The 19,432-nt window shown below is 42.1% G+C and overlaps 1 protein-coding gene across 16 annotated transcripts in view; it reads left to right on the forward strand.

Annotated features, from left to right (window-relative positions):
* Positions 1-3,796: 3,796 nt before the first annotated feature.
* acaca (acetyl-CoA carboxylase alpha) overlaps positions 3,797-19,432 on the forward strand; it is a 34,621-nt gene continuing 18,985 nt past the window's right edge. For 4 of the 16 annotated variants that reach the window (XM_030437656.1, XM_030437658.1, XM_030437659.1 and 1 more), the window contains exons 1-29: positions 4,118-4,477; positions 5,246-5,525; positions 7,370-7,502; positions 7,761-7,899; positions 8,057-8,166; positions 8,268-8,349; positions 8,460-8,558; positions 8,805-8,911; positions 9,019-9,129; positions 9,274-9,483; positions 9,609-9,779; positions 10,515-10,676; positions 10,769-10,932; positions 11,077-11,227; positions 11,412-11,515; positions 11,617-11,844; positions 12,028-12,178; positions 12,288-12,422; positions 12,994-13,140; positions 13,233-13,421; positions 14,265-14,365; positions 14,651-14,739; positions 14,972-15,096; positions 15,424-15,537; positions 16,373-16,486; positions 16,565-16,654; positions 16,757-16,875; positions 18,799-18,822; positions 19,265-19,414. In XM_030437656.1, coding sequence (XP_030293516.1) covers positions 4,396-4,477; positions 5,246-5,525; positions 7,370-7,502; positions 7,761-7,899; positions 8,057-8,166; positions 8,268-8,349; positions 8,460-8,558; positions 8,805-8,911; positions 9,019-9,129; positions 9,274-9,483; positions 9,609-9,779; positions 10,515-10,676; positions 10,769-10,932; positions 11,077-11,227; positions 11,412-11,515; positions 11,617-11,844; positions 12,028-12,178; positions 12,288-12,422; positions 12,994-13,140; positions 13,233-13,421; positions 14,265-14,365; positions 14,651-14,739; positions 14,972-15,096; positions 15,424-15,537; positions 16,373-16,486; positions 16,565-16,654; positions 16,757-16,875; positions 18,799-18,822; positions 19,265-19,414 — 3,881 coding nt within the window. In that variant the 5' untranslated portion in view covers positions 4,118-4,395. Of the gene's footprint in view, positions 3,998-4,117; positions 4,478-5,245; positions 5,526-7,369; positions 7,503-7,760; positions 7,900-8,056; positions 8,167-8,267; positions 8,350-8,459; positions 8,559-8,804; positions 8,912-9,018; positions 9,130-9,273; positions 9,484-9,608; positions 9,780-10,514; positions 10,677-10,768; positions 10,933-11,076; positions 11,228-11,411; positions 11,516-11,616; positions 11,845-12,027; positions 12,179-12,287; positions 12,423-12,993; positions 13,141-13,232; positions 13,422-14,264; positions 14,366-14,650; positions 14,740-14,971; positions 15,097-15,423; positions 15,538-16,372; positions 16,487-16,564; positions 16,655-16,756; positions 16,876-18,798; positions 18,823-19,264; positions 19,415-19,432 lie in introns of those variants that run through there. The other 12 variants (XM_030437662.1, XM_030437664.1, XM_030437668.1 and 9 more) reach the window with 8 other exon arrangements.

A 19,432-nucleotide genomic window follows, 5' to 3' on the forward strand; every position in this document is an offset into this window, starting at 1 on the left:
TGTTAGAGTGCGGATACAAAAAGGTGCGTGGATGAATTCATCAGACACGCAGTCGCGGGTAAGAGACCTCACAAACACACCGCCTTTTATTGGAAATTGTATTCACACCACTTTGATTGGAAGGCGATTAATTAGGATTTAAGCACGAGGGGCAGTAGCTGCGCGGTCTCCGAGCATAAAACCTGCAGTTTAACGGTAGATAGTTGATATATTCCCTGATGATCCCTTTCTCTACCCTCGAAGAGGCCTTTAAAAGAGAAGGAAGCAGAGCGATCGACACACCTCGACTGATCCGAATGACTTTTTTTTCACCCAGAGCTAGAGTGTTTACGGTTGCGTGATGGATTTTCTAAGCAAATGCATTTGAATAGATAACACCTCAGTTAGGACAGAGAGGAAGAAGCATTCAAACCTCATTACCACCTGCAGAAAGTAGACATGCAAATATTCCCATGCAAAGTTTGGCGCACGCAGAGGCGACAAAAGCACACACATTCTCCACTCAAGTAGAAGTACTGATTAAACCTCTTTACACAAGTAGAAGGAATGAAGTACAGCCTCTGAGAGGTACTCAGAGCACAAAAAAGTAAAACGCATCCCTCTGAAGGACGTTTCTGTGCAAAGACAGCTGAACCTCACGTCATACTAATATAACTAATAGAGACAAACTTCGAGGTAGAATCTAGATTTGCCCGCCTGTTCGCAAACGCACCACAAAGATAGCTTATAGTTGAGTGTCACTCCCAGGACGTCAACATTTTTATGTTGTTTCGCACATCTGCCATGCGTGACGTACACCGGGAGGTTGAAATCAGCCTTGTGACGACGCAAAAATAAAAAGAATGGACAAGTTACGAGTGACGAGCCTGTTCTGAAAATGGAAAAGGCAGAAAAGGCAGATGTTTGTGTTAAGATGCAGGGAGTAAAGTAAAGTAAATTAAAGTAAAGTAAAGTAAAGTAAAAAATAAATACTCAAGCAAGACACCTAAAAATCTACTTAAGTGCAGCAATGAAGTATCATCCGATCCAATTACATGTATCATATGCAATTTTCCTCCTTGAATAACACAACATATTACCCATTTCTCTGCATATATGTTGCAGTGTTTCTTATGAAGTATATCTGAGTTCTCTTGCTGTTATCCCCAAGATCCAAACACATGAAATATGAAAGTCCATGTCAAAGGAAAGGTGGCTTATTCACTCAGATATAGATAATGTATAAACACATGCATTCCTAAAAAACAACAACAACAACAACAAATGTATATTTGAATTGTCTAATGATACAAATCTGATCTTGAACAGAAGAAATCAATACTTTGTCAACCTAAAATTTGCCTTGTCTAAAGAATTACATTTCTGCATGTTCATATGGCAAATTAAAAAAAGACTCTGAGGCCATCTAGTGGATCACAGCAGCACTAACAAGGCATTCAAAAATGGTCATTCAGTATCCAACGTCAGTACAGTGGCTTCAGTTAACAGACTGCAATGTTTTGATTGGAAACTCTGGCACTGAGAGGTTGTTTCACTTCAATTAGATGCTCACAGTTTGTGACACGGATCTCATTCCCACACTGAGCCCACATGCTTCAAGGAGCCAATGTCCTTTTCAGTTATTGACTCATTGATTGGTCTTTTCTGACGGTGTGTCTTTAATCATTTCTGCAGCTCAAAATGCAACTTATCCTAGAAGCATCCGCCGACTGAAAGGGCAGTAGTCTCTGGTGCTTTTGGCTCAATGGCCTGCACAAGGTGGAAGATTCAGGCAATTTTAAAACCCAGGAAGTCAAACTTTTATGGCTTTATGCGCCACTGAGTGACTTCCAAAACATGAAGATACCTATTTTTTAACGTGTATTCCTTTAGATTGAGAAGAGACGCAATAAACAAACAAAAACATCATACAACTCGTAAAAAATATGATATATCAACATTTGGCAGTGTAGTTATTTCAGAAACCAAACCATGGAGGTCTTGGGCAGCAGTTAGACTAGTTGAATGCTTATATGATTACACAAAATAATAATATAACCCTTATGTTGACATCCAATCAGCTTTCACCACTTTTTGCCCATTGACAGAACGGTTGACACGTTTGTTTTCTTAATCTTTCACCAGTTCGCATTCTTATGACTCATTCGTCTTTGTCCATTGCTGCATAGTTCTGGGGTTCAAAAGTTCTGGAGTAAAGTGCCTAAGTTTAAGGCTGATGATGACGATTTGCCTGACTACTGCAAAGGCTTTCTTTGCAAGGAGAGCCACCTCATGACTTTTTGAATACTTTGCCTAAATTACTAAATACAAAAAGAAAACAACAACAAATCAAAAGTCTTCTTTTCCTTCCCAAAAGCATGGAGATGTATTCCGACTTGACACACTGGCTGATTCCTGGTTTCTGGACTTTTCTGGTGTCAAACCAGATCACAGCACGTTAAATACTTTCGGCACAGCAGCAGGAGAGCTGTGTTGCTTCAGACAGACAGCACATGCTGAACATGCAGGATAAGGGACCTCCTCCTCCTGGACCCGCCCCTCCTGTAACCCTCCTAACCCCGCCCACAAAACCCATTCTGTTACCCGATTGGTTCTCTGCGGACGAGGCCTTCCTAGATCTGCGTGAAATAGAACACCAAAACTATTTGTCTCCAGGTTCATGTATGGAACCTACTTCTCGCATTGTATCGTCTAGAAACAAGTCCATACCAGCCACCTGGGATAGGAAGCCTGTAACACAATTATAAAAGACAAATCGAGAAAGCTACTATTTCTCATAGAAAATGTATTGTGATGTGGTCCTTTGAGCAGAGAAATCAATTAACTGAAAATAACTTTTTGCTCATATGTGTATAGCCAAAGGAAAGCAACAAAACAAAAAAAACAAAAACAAAAATACTGGCCATGGATCAGAATTACGTTCCATATCGAATTGTTAATGAAAAAAATATTTAGAGAGCAATCTAAACAGAAAAAAGATTGGTGACACCCTAATAAGATATGATAAAAATATGGAGATTTTACACAGATACTCCCTTTGTAATATATCATCAGGCCTACAGAAGTGTAAAGCAGATATTTCTCCAGTGCTGTCTTTCTGGGAAGCAGAAGTAGAACCTATGTATCACTTTTTCTCTGAACATACTTAATCTCAAAGAGCTGCTTTGTTGATTGATTGACATCGATATTGGAAGCCGCCGTCTTGCAACAGGCCTGCAGACTCACACGATGCTTCAAACTACACCTAATATCAGCAGTTTACGCTGTGTTGAACCTAAGTTTCTAAGACATCAGCGGACAGCAGAGCTCTTAAGGCCACTCAAATAATCAGAAATATCCTTGAAATAAATAAAGATAATAATTGAAAAATAGTATCTGTTCCTTAATTATATTCATACTAATTAAACATGTAAAGCAGAGGGAAAAATTAGCAGTAGTGTAAATTGATAGGCATGTATGTGCCTCATTGAAAGGTATTTATATTATCATTACTGAATACACTGTGTTTTTACTTCAGCTTCAATTTGATTTATATTTTATATTCCTAGACTGCAACACGACACACAAGTCAGTTTTTCAGAAATATTAAATAATAGTAAAATAATGTTTCGGTTGTAAAGGAATGCAAAACAATTCAAATTTCCTATCATACATCACACTTAATAAAATACACAGCACATGAGTTCCATTTCAATTCACTGCAGCCATCTTTGACGCGGAGTCTCTTCTACCGGCTCTATTTCTATGGCGGAAGCTGCGGTCAGAGGTCAACGTCCGGGAGTAACCCGCCTGCGCATCATCGCATCACCCCACTCTCTGCTGTTAAAGCGTCTGTTGGAGCCCTGTGACCTCATCATGATGTGATTCCTCCTTTTTTTTTTTCCCTTTCCTCCCATCATCGCTGGAAACAGACATGTCTGACAGACACGGTTAATTTCATCGATCTGCTGGGAGTCTACTTTTTTTTTCAGGATTACGTGCCGGTTTATCTCCACCGGTGAGTCCTCGTTGCGTTTATCTCAGATTATGTTGCACAGCAGGTCTGGCTGTCAGGAGCTTCGGACCACGCTGCAGTCACTACCAGTCCACCTGCAGTACAGTCCGCGGGGCTGTTATCACCGCTGTCACCGTGGCGATAGAGTCGCATTAGCCGCTTGCCGGCAAGCTAGCTAAGTTATTAGCACCAGCGCCTCAGCTTATCTGTTGTTGCCGTTGAGTTACAGGAAGCTAGCTTTGACTTGACAGCTAAGGTTTGCGAGTTCATATCACACCAGCATCAACTATTACACAATTTAAATACAAATAAGAAACTCCACCAGCTATGTAATTTATTTAATAATACAGTTGGTGTACGTAGTTTCGGTCGGCTAGCAAGCTAGCTTAAATGCTGTGGTGATGTTCCCATGGCTCACGTTTGTGGCGTGTCTGACTGCGGTGCTCGGCTTGTTTTTCTGGTCCCGCAAGCAGCTATCGATAGGTAAGGTGTGCCTCACCTGGGAGTCTAGTCCTTGTACACGAAAGAGCAAAGGTGTGAGCAAAAAATGTAGCTGCAGCATCGTAAATTAACAGTGGCAGCTTAATGGTTGTGCTGTTGTTTCCACAAGGTGATGTTAGTTAGTTAGTTAGTTAGTTAGTTAGCTAACCCAGCTATTGAATGAGAAGGTGAAGGAATAAGCTAAAACAGGTAATGTAAGTTTCTTTTAAAAAAAATGTGCTCTGAAATGAATGTGTACAACATTACAGTTGTAGTCATGCATCTGTCTCGTTGATATGACATGGCTAAAAGTGTGTTTTTTATGTGTATTTATTTGAATTGGCAGGCACATTTAAAGTGAATCTCACATGCAGGTGAGATTTGTACATGTTTTGTTTTTTTTATAGAGTGCAGCTGTTTGTATGTGTGCTTTTCACAGTGGCTGCACTCATTCAGGGCTGAAACACTTGCTTCTGGCTGCATAATGGCTGGTAAACACGAGCAGCATTCCATGCAAATGCCATTATTTCATCCATCTGGGATGTGCAACTCTTTTCAATGCGTTCAATATTTTCTTGGACCCTTCACACATTGTGCTGATGCTCCCACTGCAAGGCCAAGTGATGCAATATCAGCTGCTTTATCGAGACAGTTCATGCTACCCCACTTTTGCAATAAGACAAACAGCATCACATGTCACACTGTACCCTGGCATTTGGACTCTGTGGCTCCTTTATAACCGCAGCCGCCGCTGTTGTGCTCCTTGCCCAGTTTTCGCAGCCTGTTCGTGTCGCCCAGCCATGGCACAGCAGGACGGTGCTGCCAAGAAGAGCCCGGCTGTCGCGGCGCTGCACTCTCACTTCCTGGTGGGATCGGTGTCGGAGGAGAACTCTGAGGATGAGATCCAAGGGAAGCCCGACCTGCAGCTGGAGGAGAAGGAGACCAGGTCGCTGTCGCCATCCTCCGGGAGCTCGGACAGCACCTTTGAGATGGGGTTCGACCACATCGACGGCCCCATTCATAATCTCAGGTCGGATTCCAGGCTTCAGAGGTTCTTGTACTTTTTTCTCACTGAATGTTGTGATTATGATACTTGTTGCATGCCTGTTATGTACACAGTTTTTTCTTCTAAAGCTTTTCCTTTCTTATGCATGTAGAACTTGGAATACAATAGTCTGCAAGTCTTTAGGGTTTTCATTAAGAAGTTTTTACTTGCAATTCAAGTATTTTAAGACTATTTGCTTCATTTCTTAGTGTGCAAATGTGAGATACAAAGCAGGAACCCGGGGCTTCCAATGCTTCCTTAAGAGACGACTCCTATTGGAGCAAACCTGGAGTCCAAACTGAGCACACTCTGTTCAGACTATGTGCTCCTCCTTCCCTGGGTAGTCTGTGTTTTTTTTGCAGCACATGTGGAGAAAAAAAAAAGGTTTCTGTAGCTGCTCACAGCTAAAAGCTTTCTCTGTCTATTGGGTCTCTGAGGCGGTCCTTGAAAGTAGGCAAAGATTGCAGAATGTTTGTTCTGGAAAAAGTTGGAATCCCACACAGATATTCACAATCTGACGCTGAAAAGGAGCCATTCAGTACCGGCAAGACTTTGTTTGAAGCTTGCAGTGGTGTTTAGTCTCCCTGCCAGCAGCAAGTTCATTCTCACTGGGCTCCGTAGATCTGTCATTTAGCTGTCGCTTTCACAGAGGGGGGCTTGAAAGTTACCTTTCCCCTCGAAAACCTCACAGAAGATTTAGGTTTTGGATTAAAGAGAGATTGTAATGCTGGTGTTCACAGTTACATGCGTCCTTCTGTCCAGTTGACCGAAAGGGGCAAAAAACTGCTTTAAAATTGTTTCCTAGATATTGTTTTTTTTATGCAGCAAACCATGCAGATAGTGATGTTTTCTTCCCGCTGACTGACTTTGGTGCTTGTCGGTAAAGTTGCGATTTTCTTAGCAACTTGCAATTTCAGAACTGCATCGTCTTTAGAAGACATCAGGAACTTCTTGATCTCAATCGTTGCTCTGTCCATTCTGTTTTGTGTGATAGTTTTCACAAGGACAAAGAAGATGAGATGAGGGGAAACTAAAAGAAGCTGGGGATGGATGTTTTAAAAGTGGATGGGCTGGATGGGGGTGTCGGCCTCCTCCACCCGGCTAATTGTCCCTCTCGTAGGACAAAACAAACTCACAGCTCCACAGCTGGATTGAAATCTGAGCCTCCACTCAGTAAGAATTCATTTCCCTTGTGCTGGAAACGCAGACAGTGACGCAATAATGCAGTATCAGGCCACAGAAGCCAGCCAGCCAAACGAGCCCTGGCACAGCCACACCCTCCAGCTGATAGTCATATCCCCACCCCCCTGTACCACTTATTCCCCCTTATGGTTCCCCTATAGGGTGGAGCTTGTTTCACGGAGCTCTGCAAGTCCTGTCAGAGGCGCTTGCCCAAGCATGTAAACATGTTTGGGGACTGTCAAGTGTCATGTTTAACAGGATATGTTCTGCAGTCAGTTGTTATACTGTAAGCAGCGAGTTATCTTGACAACCGTGTTTAGCTGTTCTAACATCTATTCCCAAATCATTCCAATCATTCCTATCCTTGTCTTCGATAGCATTTGTTGGTTATCATAGATTAAGGTGAAACTGTTAAGCAAGCTGTTAAGTTTAAGATAAGATACAGTAGTCACCTTCTCTGTTACTTAGAAGAATCAGTCTTTTATCAGTGCAAGCTGATATCAGTGTCTCTTTATCTTCTGGGTTGTTAACACAGCCCGTCTTTAAGGCTGCTGCTAAAAGACACACAGTTGAAAATGAGAACTTCTCAGTTTTCTGCTTCTTTCAGCTAGCTACCAAAGACCGCATTCTTTTAATAACTAGAGGCGTCTTCCTATTTCTCAAAACAGGCCGAGCATGTCGGGGCTGCACCTGGTGAAGCAAGGCAGAGATCGCCGGCGTATCGATCTCCAGAGGGATTTCACCGTGGCTTCTCCTGCTGAGTTTGTCACCCGCTTTGGTGGAAACAAAGTTATCGAGAAGGTGACGATTTTTTGTCAGCGCCTCCTTCTTTGGAATTAATCATGACATATTCAGAACAGAATCTTAATGACCTCTTTGTAACAAACAAATGAAGAATTCTAAAGCAAAGCAAATTTTGTTTTTGTGTGTTTGCATCACACAGCCACGAAATAAAATGACCATCACAGTGTTGTAAAGTCATCAAGCACATATTTGTAGGTGCAGTAGTATTTATGACATGATCGGACCAGCTGTAACTCAACTATTCTGCTCCTCCAGGTGCTTATCGCCAACAATGGCATTGCAGCGGTCAAATGCATGCGCTCCATCCGACGCTGGGCCTACGAGATGTTTCGCAATGAAAGGGCAATCCGCTTTGTTGTAATGGTGACACCCGAGGACCTGAAGGCCAATGCAGGTAAGTTTAAGCATCATGTGAACATCTCAACATTCTATGTGCATCTAGACGTCTTCGGTGATTCAGAAAACGTTACACCAGTGAGGAATGTTGTAGATGTGTCAGCAGCAGAATGATTTGTTGGGAAAAAAATGGGCTCTCTTGTTTGTTTTCCCAGAGTACATCAAAATGGCAGATCATTACGTGCCGGTGCCAGGAGGGACTAACAACAACAACTACGCCAATGTGGAGCTTATTCTGGACATCGCTAAACGCATCCCAGTCCAGGTACCACCACAAACTTAATATATCTGTAGTTTCCGCCACATTTGTTAACCATTTTATTGTTGACTGAGTGTTGTGACCTTTTGTCTTTGTGTTCCTTACAGGCTGTGTGGGCTGGGTGGGGTCATGCCTCAGAGAACCCCAAACTCCCGGAGCTGCTTCACAAGAATGGCATTGCCTTCATGGGTAAGATAAGTTTCTTACTATCATTTATCACTTTTTTGACCCTTTAAGTCATCTTCACAATAACCGTTTATTCCATTAAAATGCTTTTATTTTGCCTACTTCTTCTTCAGGTCCCCCAAGTCAGGCTATGTGGTCTCTAGGGGACAAGATCGCCTCTTCTATTGTAGCTCAGACGGCGGGCATTCCAACCCTGCCATGGAGCGGCACAGGTAGGTTATAAATTGTGTGGGGTCCAAAGATGGTCTTTTGTTAAAGCGGTCAATGATCAGCTTTTGAAAAAAAAATCTTTACTCTTCAAAGAACAATCAGTGGTTCTTGAATTCCTTCAGATTTAAAAGTCATGCAGATAATGTTTGGTTTCAGCAATATTTTCAGCAAAATTATAGTGTAGTATTTTTACGTTTGAGATTTCAGAGAAGAATGCATGCTAAATGTTTGTCCCTTTGTCTTCTCAGCCCTGACAGTAGAATGGACGGAGAACGACCAAAGGAAGAAAATCATCAACGTTCCTACTGATGTTTATGAGCTTGGCTGTATACAGGATGTAGAGGATGGCCTTAAAGTAAGCATGTCATCTAACTTACAGTTCATGATGCCAAATGTATGTCACATGTGCTTTGGTATATTGTGAATACTGTATGCTGAAAAGCTGTGTGTTTCCATTGCCAGGCTGCAGAGAAGGTCGGCTACCCAGTAATGGTGAAGGCCTCAGAGGGAGGTGGAGGAAAAGGAATCCGTAAAGTCAACTGTGCTGATGATTTCCCTAACCTCTTCAGACAGGTCAGTGGAAACCAAGTCCAGTTTGAACACTATATGTGTGGGAAACAGTGTCCAGACATTTTTTTTTTTTTTTTATATAGAACAATCCGCATTTCTTTTCTGTATTTCTGCATTTGTCGATTTGCTTTTTCTTTCATTCTCCAGGTCCAGGCAGAAGTTCCAGGCTCACCTATCTTCGTCATGCAGTTAGCCAAGCATGCCCGCCACTTAGAGGTCCAGATTTTGGCTGATCAATACGGCAACGCCATTTCTCTGTTCGGTCGAGACTGTTCTGTGCAGCGACGGCACCAGAAAATTATAGAGGAGGCTCCTGCTACCATCGCCACCTCTGATGTGTTTGAGGATATGGAAAGGGTAAAACCCATTTAGCATTGTTTATACTTATCTATAGCTAATACATGGAGAAAACTAAGTAAACTCATCAAACCCTGAGCAAAATTAAACCTTACCATAAATGAAATGTTTTGTTCTCTTCTCAGTGTGCAGTGAAGCTTGCTAAGATGGTGGGGTACGTCAGTGCAGGTACAGTAGAGTACCTCTACAGCCAGGATGGCAGCTTCTACTTCCTGGAACTCAATCCCCGTCTGCAGGTGGAGCACCCCTGCACCGAGATGGTGGCCGACGTCAATTTGCCTGCCGCCCAACTGCAGGTCAGTCTCACGCAGACGCGCCTGCAGAGATAGAAAGAGCACACTCTGTTACATCACTTCCAGCATGTTTGAGTGTGTGACTGTCCTGTAGCAGACAAAGTTAGCACGCCTCACTGCCCAGCACTAGATGGGCCCCCTTGTCTCCATGGCAACGGGCTGCAAAAGACGGAGGCAGCACGCAGTAACGGTGTAGTAGACCCAGTGGTTGTAGCCGCACTGGGTCACGTGGTGCGTTCCGCAGTGTTTAGGATTGTGTGTAAATAGGTCATCGGCAGTCAAGCCGAAGGACAGTGTTGCTGGGAAAGCTTTGTAGGCAAGCTTAGGGTGTTGCTGTAATAGTGACACACTCTTTCTGGCATAGAGGACGAGATCCCCAGGGCAGTAGCTCTGAGAGGAGAGAAGCTACACCAAGTCTTCCACAACACACTGGATCATCTCATTCACATAATGAATGGCTACTGTCTTCCTGAGCCTTTCTTCAGTGCTTACTCAGCAAGATGGTGTTTATTGATGGTCTAGAAAACTTAAGATCAGACGAGCATGCTGGAGAAATAACATGTGGTTGATGCAAAGCAAATACATTCATAATCCATATACGTGCTGTTAACCCTGTTTATTCATGGCCTGTGAGCCTGTCCTTTTCATTTTATTAATATATACACACACACACAGATATTTCAGTTCCCCGAGCATAAACTTATTGTGTGTTGTACTCATGTCACTATCTTCTGTCAGATTGCCATGGGTATCCCTCTTCAAAGGATCAAAGACATCAGGATGCTTTACGGGGTCCAACCCTGGGGAGACTCTCCCATTGATTTTGAGGGTCTGTCGACAGCGCCCTCTCCACGGGGCCATGTCATTGCAGCACGTATCACCAGTGAAAATCCTGACGAGGTAAGTCTCACTCTAGTATAGATAAAGGCCGTAGTTGTAACATTTTGGATCAGTTTATGAGAAGATGAAATGTGGCTGTGTTGTTATTGCAGGGTTTCAAGCCGAGCTCTGGAACAGTGCAGGAGCTGAATTTCCGCAGCAATAAGAATGTGTGGGGCTACTTTAGTGTCGCAGCTGCCGGAGGGCTGCACGAGTTTGCTGACTCCCAGTTTGGACACTGTTTCTCTTGGGGAGAGAATCGTGAAGAAGCCATCTCGTGAGTACACACAGAATTAAAAAAAAAAAAACATGGCTGTGTCCCTAAGCCCACTCATTTATGTATTGCCAAGGGAGATGTTTCTTACACAACTATTTAGAGGTTTTTATACATTCCATTTTTGCTGTGTTAATCTTTTTCTAGCAACATGGTGGTGGCTCTGAAGGAGCTGTCTATCAGAGGAGACTTCAGGACCACCGTGGAATACCTCATTAAGCTGCTGGAGACTGAAAGCTTTCAGCACAACAGCATTGACACAGGCTGGCTGGACAGGCTTATCTCAGAGAAGATGCAGGTATGCAGAGTTGCTATTTGAGAAAATTATAATGAGAAAAGATATGTTTGACATACTGACACATATTATAATGTGCTGAAACCACACTACATCCAAGTGTTGAGATAATAGTAAGCTCTTGTACTTATCTTCGCACCATGCAGTTTGAATTTACGCTAAAATGTAAAGCGTCTGTCCTGTGCAGGCGGAGCGTCCCGATACAATGCTGGGCATTGTGAGCGGGGCTCTCCATGTGGCAGATGTCAATCTGAGGAACAGTGTGTCCAACTTTCTGCACTCTCTGGAGAGGTAAAAATATCATACTTAAACTTTCCAAGCAGTAAGTGCACAGGACAAGTATGAGTAGAGTTTGAATAGATAACATGAGATGCTCTTTGCTCACCAACCAGGGGCCAGGTGCTGCCAGCACACACGCTGCTCAACACTGTGGACGTGGAGCTGATCTATGAAGGTATCAAGTACGTCCTGACAGTGACACGGCAGTCTCCCAACTCCTACGTGGTCATCATGAACAACTCCTCTGCTGAGGTGGACGTCCATCGGCTCAGTGATGGAGGTCTTTTGCTGTCTTACGATGGAAGCAGCTACACTACATACATGAAGGAAGAGGTTGACAGGTAAGAGGAATCAAAGGTTTAAAATTATCATTACCAAAAGACAATGAAATTACACATTTATACTACTAATTCATTACACTGGAAATATCTGGATTCAGTGAACAACTTCACAGAAATAAATTGATGCTCTTAAGGTTTTCTGGTTCTGGTTAAACTACTGAAGTATCTGTTTTTCCCCTTCAGGTATCGCATTACAATTGGGAACAAGACCTGCGTTTTTGAAAAGGAGAATGATCCTTCGCTGCTGCGCTCTCCTTCAGCAGGAAAGATTATCCAGTACACGGTCGAGGATGGCGGGCACGTGTTTTCTGGCCAGTGCTATGCTGAAATAGAGGTACACTTTGTAATGTTTATGTTGCCAACAAGAAAGACGGAATCGGTTGAGATTTACTTTTGTGTGATGAGCTGTACGGATGTAAACTTTGCATGTCTTCATGTTCCAGGTGATGAAGATGGTGATGACCCTTACAGCTGCAGAGTCTGGTTGTATTCACTATGTGAAGAGGGCTGGAGCAGCACTGGAGCCTGGCTGTGTCATTGCCAAGCTGCAGCTGGATGACCCAAGCAGAGTGCAACAGGTACTGATTGTCAGGCTAATGCAGTCTACACAAGTGTACACTGCATGCAAAGTAGGATTTCCCATTTCCCAACAACTTAGGATATGCGTTACAGCTTCCAGCCACATCTTTGATTAAAAACTAACATGTGTTCAAAATGCACTCTGCCTACTCTGTTTGTGACAAGTCACTCAGTCATCAATGAGGCAGGAAATTGAGGCTGCCAACAAAGATGATTGCTCAATTATCTGAGGGGAACAAGTGTTGACAAACATCTGAGCGAAGCTAATGTCAGAAAGTCAGGAGGCAGGCTTTAATTGTGGAGAAGTAGGAGAAGAGAGTCCACCACTAGTGAATCCTGGTGAGGTAACAATGCCTTAAGAGGAACAAAGGGCAATCTACACATTTGGACTACTCTTTTGGACAGATATTCAAGATAACTAGAGGTTTCTTTGAGCCTGCATTTAGGTGGAGTAACCTGCCACTACTTGCTGCTATACTACACAATTGGAAATAATTTTGGATGAAACATCAACACATGCTTAACAGTGCTGTAAAATATGTATGACAAGTATTTGTGTTTGTGTTGTAGGCAGAGCTGCACACAGGGGCCCTGCCCTCTATCCAGGCAGTAGCTCTGAGAGGAGAGAAGCTACACCGAGTCTTCCACAACACACTGGATCATCTTGTTCACATAATGAATGGCTACTGTCTTCCCGAGCCTTTCTTCAGTGCTAAGGTAAAAATTCATACACACCTTGCTTTACACAACATCAGCTCTCCTGACTGTGAGCAGCTCCTTTAAAGATGTTCGTGCTGTGTCTGTCCTAGCTGAAAGAGTGGGTGGAAAGGTTGATGAAAACCATGCGTGATCCCTCTTTGCCACTGCTGGAACTTCAAGACATCATGACGAGCGTGTCAGGTCGCATCCCGCCAGCTGTTGAAAAGGCCATCAAGAAGGAGATGGCTCAGTATGCCAGCAACATCACCTCTGTGCTCTGCCAGTTTCCCAGCCAGCAGGTAGTGCACTAACAAATGCACACACAGTGCGAACTACGCCCACAGAACTCTTCTTAAACGTATCCTGTTTATAACAGTAAAGCTCCATTCGTAACAACTCGCTGTTCTTTTACTTATTCGCCAGCAATAGTAAAGGTTGGTTTCCATGGTAACCACAGTTCTCTGAGAAGAGATTGAATAGTTATGAATAGATGTATAGCAAATGTCATTTGACATATTCAGTCATCTAAGAAACGGAAATAAAAGCCTGCTATAGCAAAAAAATGGTTGTTAGTTTTGTTGGTGGGATTTCGAAACTGTAGTGTCTCGCCAGTTTTCCAGTTGGCAAGAAAAATACTGTGTCTACAGTTTCTTGTGCAAACAAATTATTTCAAAATATATATCTGAACGCATATCTATCGGGGTTAAAGAATTCAAGTTCTTTCTGTGTGGATGTGTGTCTGTAAGGAATTTGTTCACACATTTAGCAGTTAGGTTTTTGATATCCATTCTTTATAATTAATAATAAAGGCTGTAATGAGAGAAGATGTCTTCTGAAAGGTGCCACATTAATTAAACAACACTCTGTATTTGATGGATTTTAACTGCTAAACTTTCATATTAATGCATAGCTCATGAAGAGCAAAGACAGGCCAGTACACCGATGTGAGTTTAAGGGAAACCCACACCTCTAATGATGTGAATCTTTAGTTTTAAGCATGATTTTCACACCTGGTTAAGATCACTGTCTGGATGTAATAACAGGAGCAGGCTAACTGAGAGGTCATCAGTAGGATTAACTGCTTACAAGTCTCCACTGCTGTTGGGAATAAATGCTTGTATTATTTATCTCCCTCTTTTTAGATTGCAAACATCCTGGACAGCCACGCTGCTACTCTCAACAAGAAGTCAGAGCGAGAAGTCTTCTTCATGAACACACAAAGCATCGTTCAGCTGGTACAGAAGTGAGTATGATACTCTTTGCCTCAATGCAATTCAAAGTATCACATATTGATCACAAGGACTAATACCCTGTGACCCATAGTGACGGATTGAACAGAACAGCTCTGAATAACATTATCTTATTTGTAACACAGAGATAGATTTCTTTATATCAGTTGTTTGTTTTGTTTGGTGTCTAGATCTCCTGTTCCACAGATTGGTGGATCCACTTTCTGCCTGCATGACCAATGAGTACACTGCTGCATTGTTCTTCATTGTCAGACCAAACTGTTTTTGGCCTCCAACAGGTATCGCAGCGGCATCCGTGGTCACATGAAGGCCGTGGTGATGGACTTGCTGAGACAGTACCTGAAAGTAGAGATTCAGTTTCAGAATGGTGAGGACTAGCAGCAGCACACTAAATTACTGGTTTCTGTTAACTGTTCATTGTGGTGACATGTTGCCACATGTAAGAGTATTGTGGTTCAAGCTCACTGTCCTTTTTAAATGCACTTACTCATTCTGTCCACATGGTCGAGCTCTTGCACAGTAAACTCCTCAGTATGTCAGCCGCTGCAGTTCCACTGAGCAGTATTTAACAAGGCTCCTATGCGCTGGTTTGTTAACAGGACACTATGACAAGTGTGTGTTCACACTGCGTGAGGAAAACAAAGGAGACATGGCTAATGTGCTCAACTACATCTTCTCTCATGCTCAAGTCACTAAGAAGAACCTGCTGGTTACTATGCTCATTGTAAGTGTCTGTTTGACAGCCTTGATTAGACTTCTTTTTGTTTGCCATATTCACACCTTCATCTTATCCATATTCATACTTCAATCCAGTCAGAAAAAGTTTAGTATTTAGTAATATCATTCTCATCAGGCCAGTAATGTAATTAATGATTTATGTAATTGCTATAAATCAAAATGTAATGTGTTGCGCCTCAGCTTTAGGTAAATTGGCTTTAGGATTTAAAATGTGGTGTATAATTCAAAAAGATAATTATTTTCTATAATTATCTTAAGTGTTTTAGATGTGTTATTTGTTTTTATGTTATGTAATGTTGTCTCCTGTGTCTAGGACCAGCTGTGTGGTCGTGATCCAACACTGACAGATGAACTGATGGCCATCTTGACTGAACTCACCCAGCTCAGCAAGACAACCAATGCCAAGGTGGCACTGCGTGCCCGGCAGGTCAGATGTGGACTATGTTTTTTTGTTTGACAAGTTTGTTCTACGTTCCATTGCAAAGAGACTATAATCAACATTCAGTGTGTTTACATACGTGCTTAAGAAACTGCGTTACAGTCTTTTATACTCAAATAATCAAATTTCTTAGCTGTCATGTAAAACCTGATTTATATAATCGGGAGGCTTTTGACAGACCTGTTGTCACCTGCTAGTTTTCTCCTGGAGAATGCAGGCGTCTCTGACATATGATCTCCAGTCTTCTGAGGCTTGGCTAGGTTCAAGGACAACTGTACACAGAACAAAACATCCTCATATTTGAAATGATTCCCTCCAAAGTCTTGACTAAAACTGAAACTAACACACAGCATAGGTCTAATAGGTGTTTTTTTTTTGCCTGCAATTATTTTTTGTGCTGTCAGTCTGCTCCTCCCCAGGCCACCACAATCAAAGGGGCTGGGAGTGTGATTTCCTGTTTCTATCGATAACACATTCAAATAACCAAGCCCAGCTTTCAAAATAACGTCAAGGGGTTGGGGGAAAAAGCACTCAAGGAAAAAATGATTTATTAGTAGAATGGATAAGACCAGCAAAGTCTGTGGTTAAAGCTGCTTTGAGTTGGATTTTCCAGATACTGTCCTGATCTTTTATTACAATGAGATATATGAGATTACAGTGTCTCATCCCCGCTTATTCACATGCAGATTTGCCCTATTTATTGACATCAGACTTGGGGATTAGACATAAAAATGTGTATAAATCCATGTACTATGGAGAGACTTTCACCACCAGATGTCACCATCTACTCTTTTTAACTCATTCATTCATCCTCCTTACTCAGGTGTTGATTGCTTCCCACCTCCCCTCTTATGAGCTGCGACACAACCAGGTGGAGTCCATCTTCCTCTCTGCCATTGATATGTATGGACACCAATTCTGCATCGAGAACCTGCAGGTAGGCAATAAAGGAGTAGCAAATATGGCTTCTAAAGGAAGTGTTCAAGATAACCAGTTCTCTTTGTTTCCCCACTAGAAACTCATCCTTTCAGAAACATCGATCTTCGATGTTCTGCCCAACTTCTTCTACCACAGCAATCAGGTAGTCAGGATGGCCGCCCTTGAGGTGAGAGGAACAATAAGCTCAGTCAATAAATCAGTTTAACTCGACTTAATTTCATCATTGAAATGCAGAATTCACATATCAAGTTAATGTTTTCTATGTTAGGTGTACGTCCGCAGAGCTTACATCGCATATGAGCTGAACAGCGTTCAACATCGACAGCTGAGGGACAACACATGTGTAGTAGAGTTCCAGTTCATGCTTCCCACCTCGCACCCAAACAGGTAATTCCTGCACAAATCTTCCGCAACGCTCACGTGCTGTGCATCATCTTTGCTGCTGCTCCCCCCCCTTGAAGGTCCAGTGTGCAGGATTTATGGGCAGAAATGGAATTAAATATAATGTTCCTAATGATCTTTTCATTAGCGTATAATCACCTAAGACTGTTTAAGTTACCTTTTTAAAATTAGCCATTTACAGAGGGAGCGGGTCTTCTTCCACAGTCCATCATGTTGCACTGCCGTGTCTCTACCAGACGTGCCACAAGTACTTGACACTTGAATGTGTATATTTTCTAGTTTCTTTGCTCCTCCAACATTAAAACTTTGGTTGTGGACAGAACAAGACATTAGAGGATGTCATCTTTGGCTCTGAGAAACATCGATCAACATTTTTCACTATTTTCTGATATTTTATAGACCAACTAACTAAATAATTAACTTGACAATGAAATTCATTGTTAGTTGCAGCCCTATTTTCTATGGACAAACTAAACACAGGCCTACGAGAGGCCTTTTTCCTCATTTTTTGGATTGTTAATGGCCCTAGTAGGTGAAGGTGAGACGTAGGGTGTTCAGTAGGTTAACCGCAACCTCACCGTTAGAACCCACTAAATCTTACACACTGGTCCCTTAAATGGCACTGTGGACAGGAATCAAATGTATGATAGGAGTATTATTTTATTTTTTGTCGTAACAGTTAAGATAATTGGCAGCACCAGCATGTATTTGGTCACTTTATCTAGTGGCAGAACTTGCAACTTTTGTCCTTTCTTTCACTGCCTTTTCCAACAGAATTATGAGCATCATTTGGTGACTCTATTTTTGCATCTCCCTTTACCTCATAGACCACTGTATTATTCAACTGTCTAGATGTTTGCTGCATAGATGGAGGTGTGCTGTGGTTACACAGCACACATCAACCCAATGCCTAGACATTATAACTATTTAAAGATGATTATCTTATTATTACGATTATATTATTGCAGCAGTGAAAAAGTGGAGTTTACTTCATTCCTTTTTCCTCCATGGTGCCACCTTTCCTCTCCCTCCTTCCCAGCTATGTGTCATTGGTCACCTTTGTTCTCAATGTAAATGCTCCCCATGTGCAGAAGAAGGTATTTTGTATTTGTTGGAAGCGCGTATGTGTCATTAGCAGCAAAGCTCATAGCTTCAAGAACTTAAGTTGCCTGTCCTTGTAAGTCCTCAAACAACATTGGGGCGCTTTTCTTCCATAGAGAGAAACCAGTGACAAACTCAAAGGTTTGTCGTGTACATGCTCAGCATTTTGAAATTAAAAAAAAAAAAAATTAAAAATAGAGACAAAGTAGACAAAGTAATGTGGCATTCCTGTTGCACTCGTGTTCTGCATCCTACCTGTGTGATAGTGACCAGTTTGTATGTGAATGTGTGTACAGTTGAGTGAGTTTGCATGTTGTTTCTTTGCCTTGCTGGGTTTTGCCTGTTTTTGCAGTTAGTTGCAGAAATCCTTTGAATGCCATCATTCACACATTTTATCGCATGTTTGCTCTCGTTTTTTTCTGAATTAACCGTAATGTTTTGGCTCATCACTGTGAACTAAACACAGCATGTGAATGTGAAGTGATCCTCTGTCTTTGTTCAGAGTACATCTCAGAACAAGGAGGCCTTAGGATCTCATGATGCATGTTTAAAAAGGGAAGAGTCAGGAAGTGAAATGTGTGTTTTAGGCTCGAAAGAAATTTTCAATTTACCACCTTTTTTTGTTTACACTCATTGCATTCATTTACATATTCATCAATGCAAAACAAATTCATCATATTAAAGGAAACACACGTGTATACACACACTCAAACACACACACACACACACACATTGCTGCATCTTGACTGTCTTCCTCTCCTGGTGCCTGCCACTAACCACTTAGTAATCAATGTCGTTTGATTGCAGAGGGAACATCCCCACTCTAAACAGGTATTGTAAACATTCTTTTTATTGCATAGACCCGCTAGTGACTTTAGAATAGCTAGCTGCATGGTCAAAGCATCCATGTTTATCCATGTTATAATGAAGTCAGCAGATTGTTTGGTGAAATGTCCAAAAATGAAACCGATTTTAGCAACTGGAGATTAGTCTGAGAAACACAGTGATTTTTAATCTTACTGACAGCAGCATGGCCCCTTGGCATTCAGCCTCTGTGTCAAACATTTATTGAGTCTGTTTGCGTGTGTTTGTCTCCTTGTGAAAAAGTCTTGTATTCCCAACTGTTGTGTGTATGAGCTCTGGTATTTGGATTAGGTTTGGATTGACATGGGATGTAAGTGATGTAATATATTAAAGTGACATGTTTGGGGGATGGGAAATGTTGTACACCAGTGCAAATCTCCTAAAATGAAACCTGTGACTGTCCTGCCAGGAAAATGTCTGCTCCATTGCTGGACATTTTAAAAGCACCGGACACTAAATTACAGGAAACTAAATCCCAGGACCTTAAAGCACAAGATAGTAAATCTAAGGATGATAATGCTGAGAAGAAAAATGCCCCAGATTCGGAATCTGTGGAGAGGTTTGGCACATAAAACTT

Source organism: Sparus aurata, chromosome 13, assembly GCF_900880675.1.
Source record: "Sparus aurata chromosome 13, fSpaAur1.1, whole genome shotgun sequence".
Taxonomy (NCBI): Eukaryota; Metazoa; Chordata; class Actinopteri; order Spariformes; family Sparidae; genus Sparus; species Sparus aurata.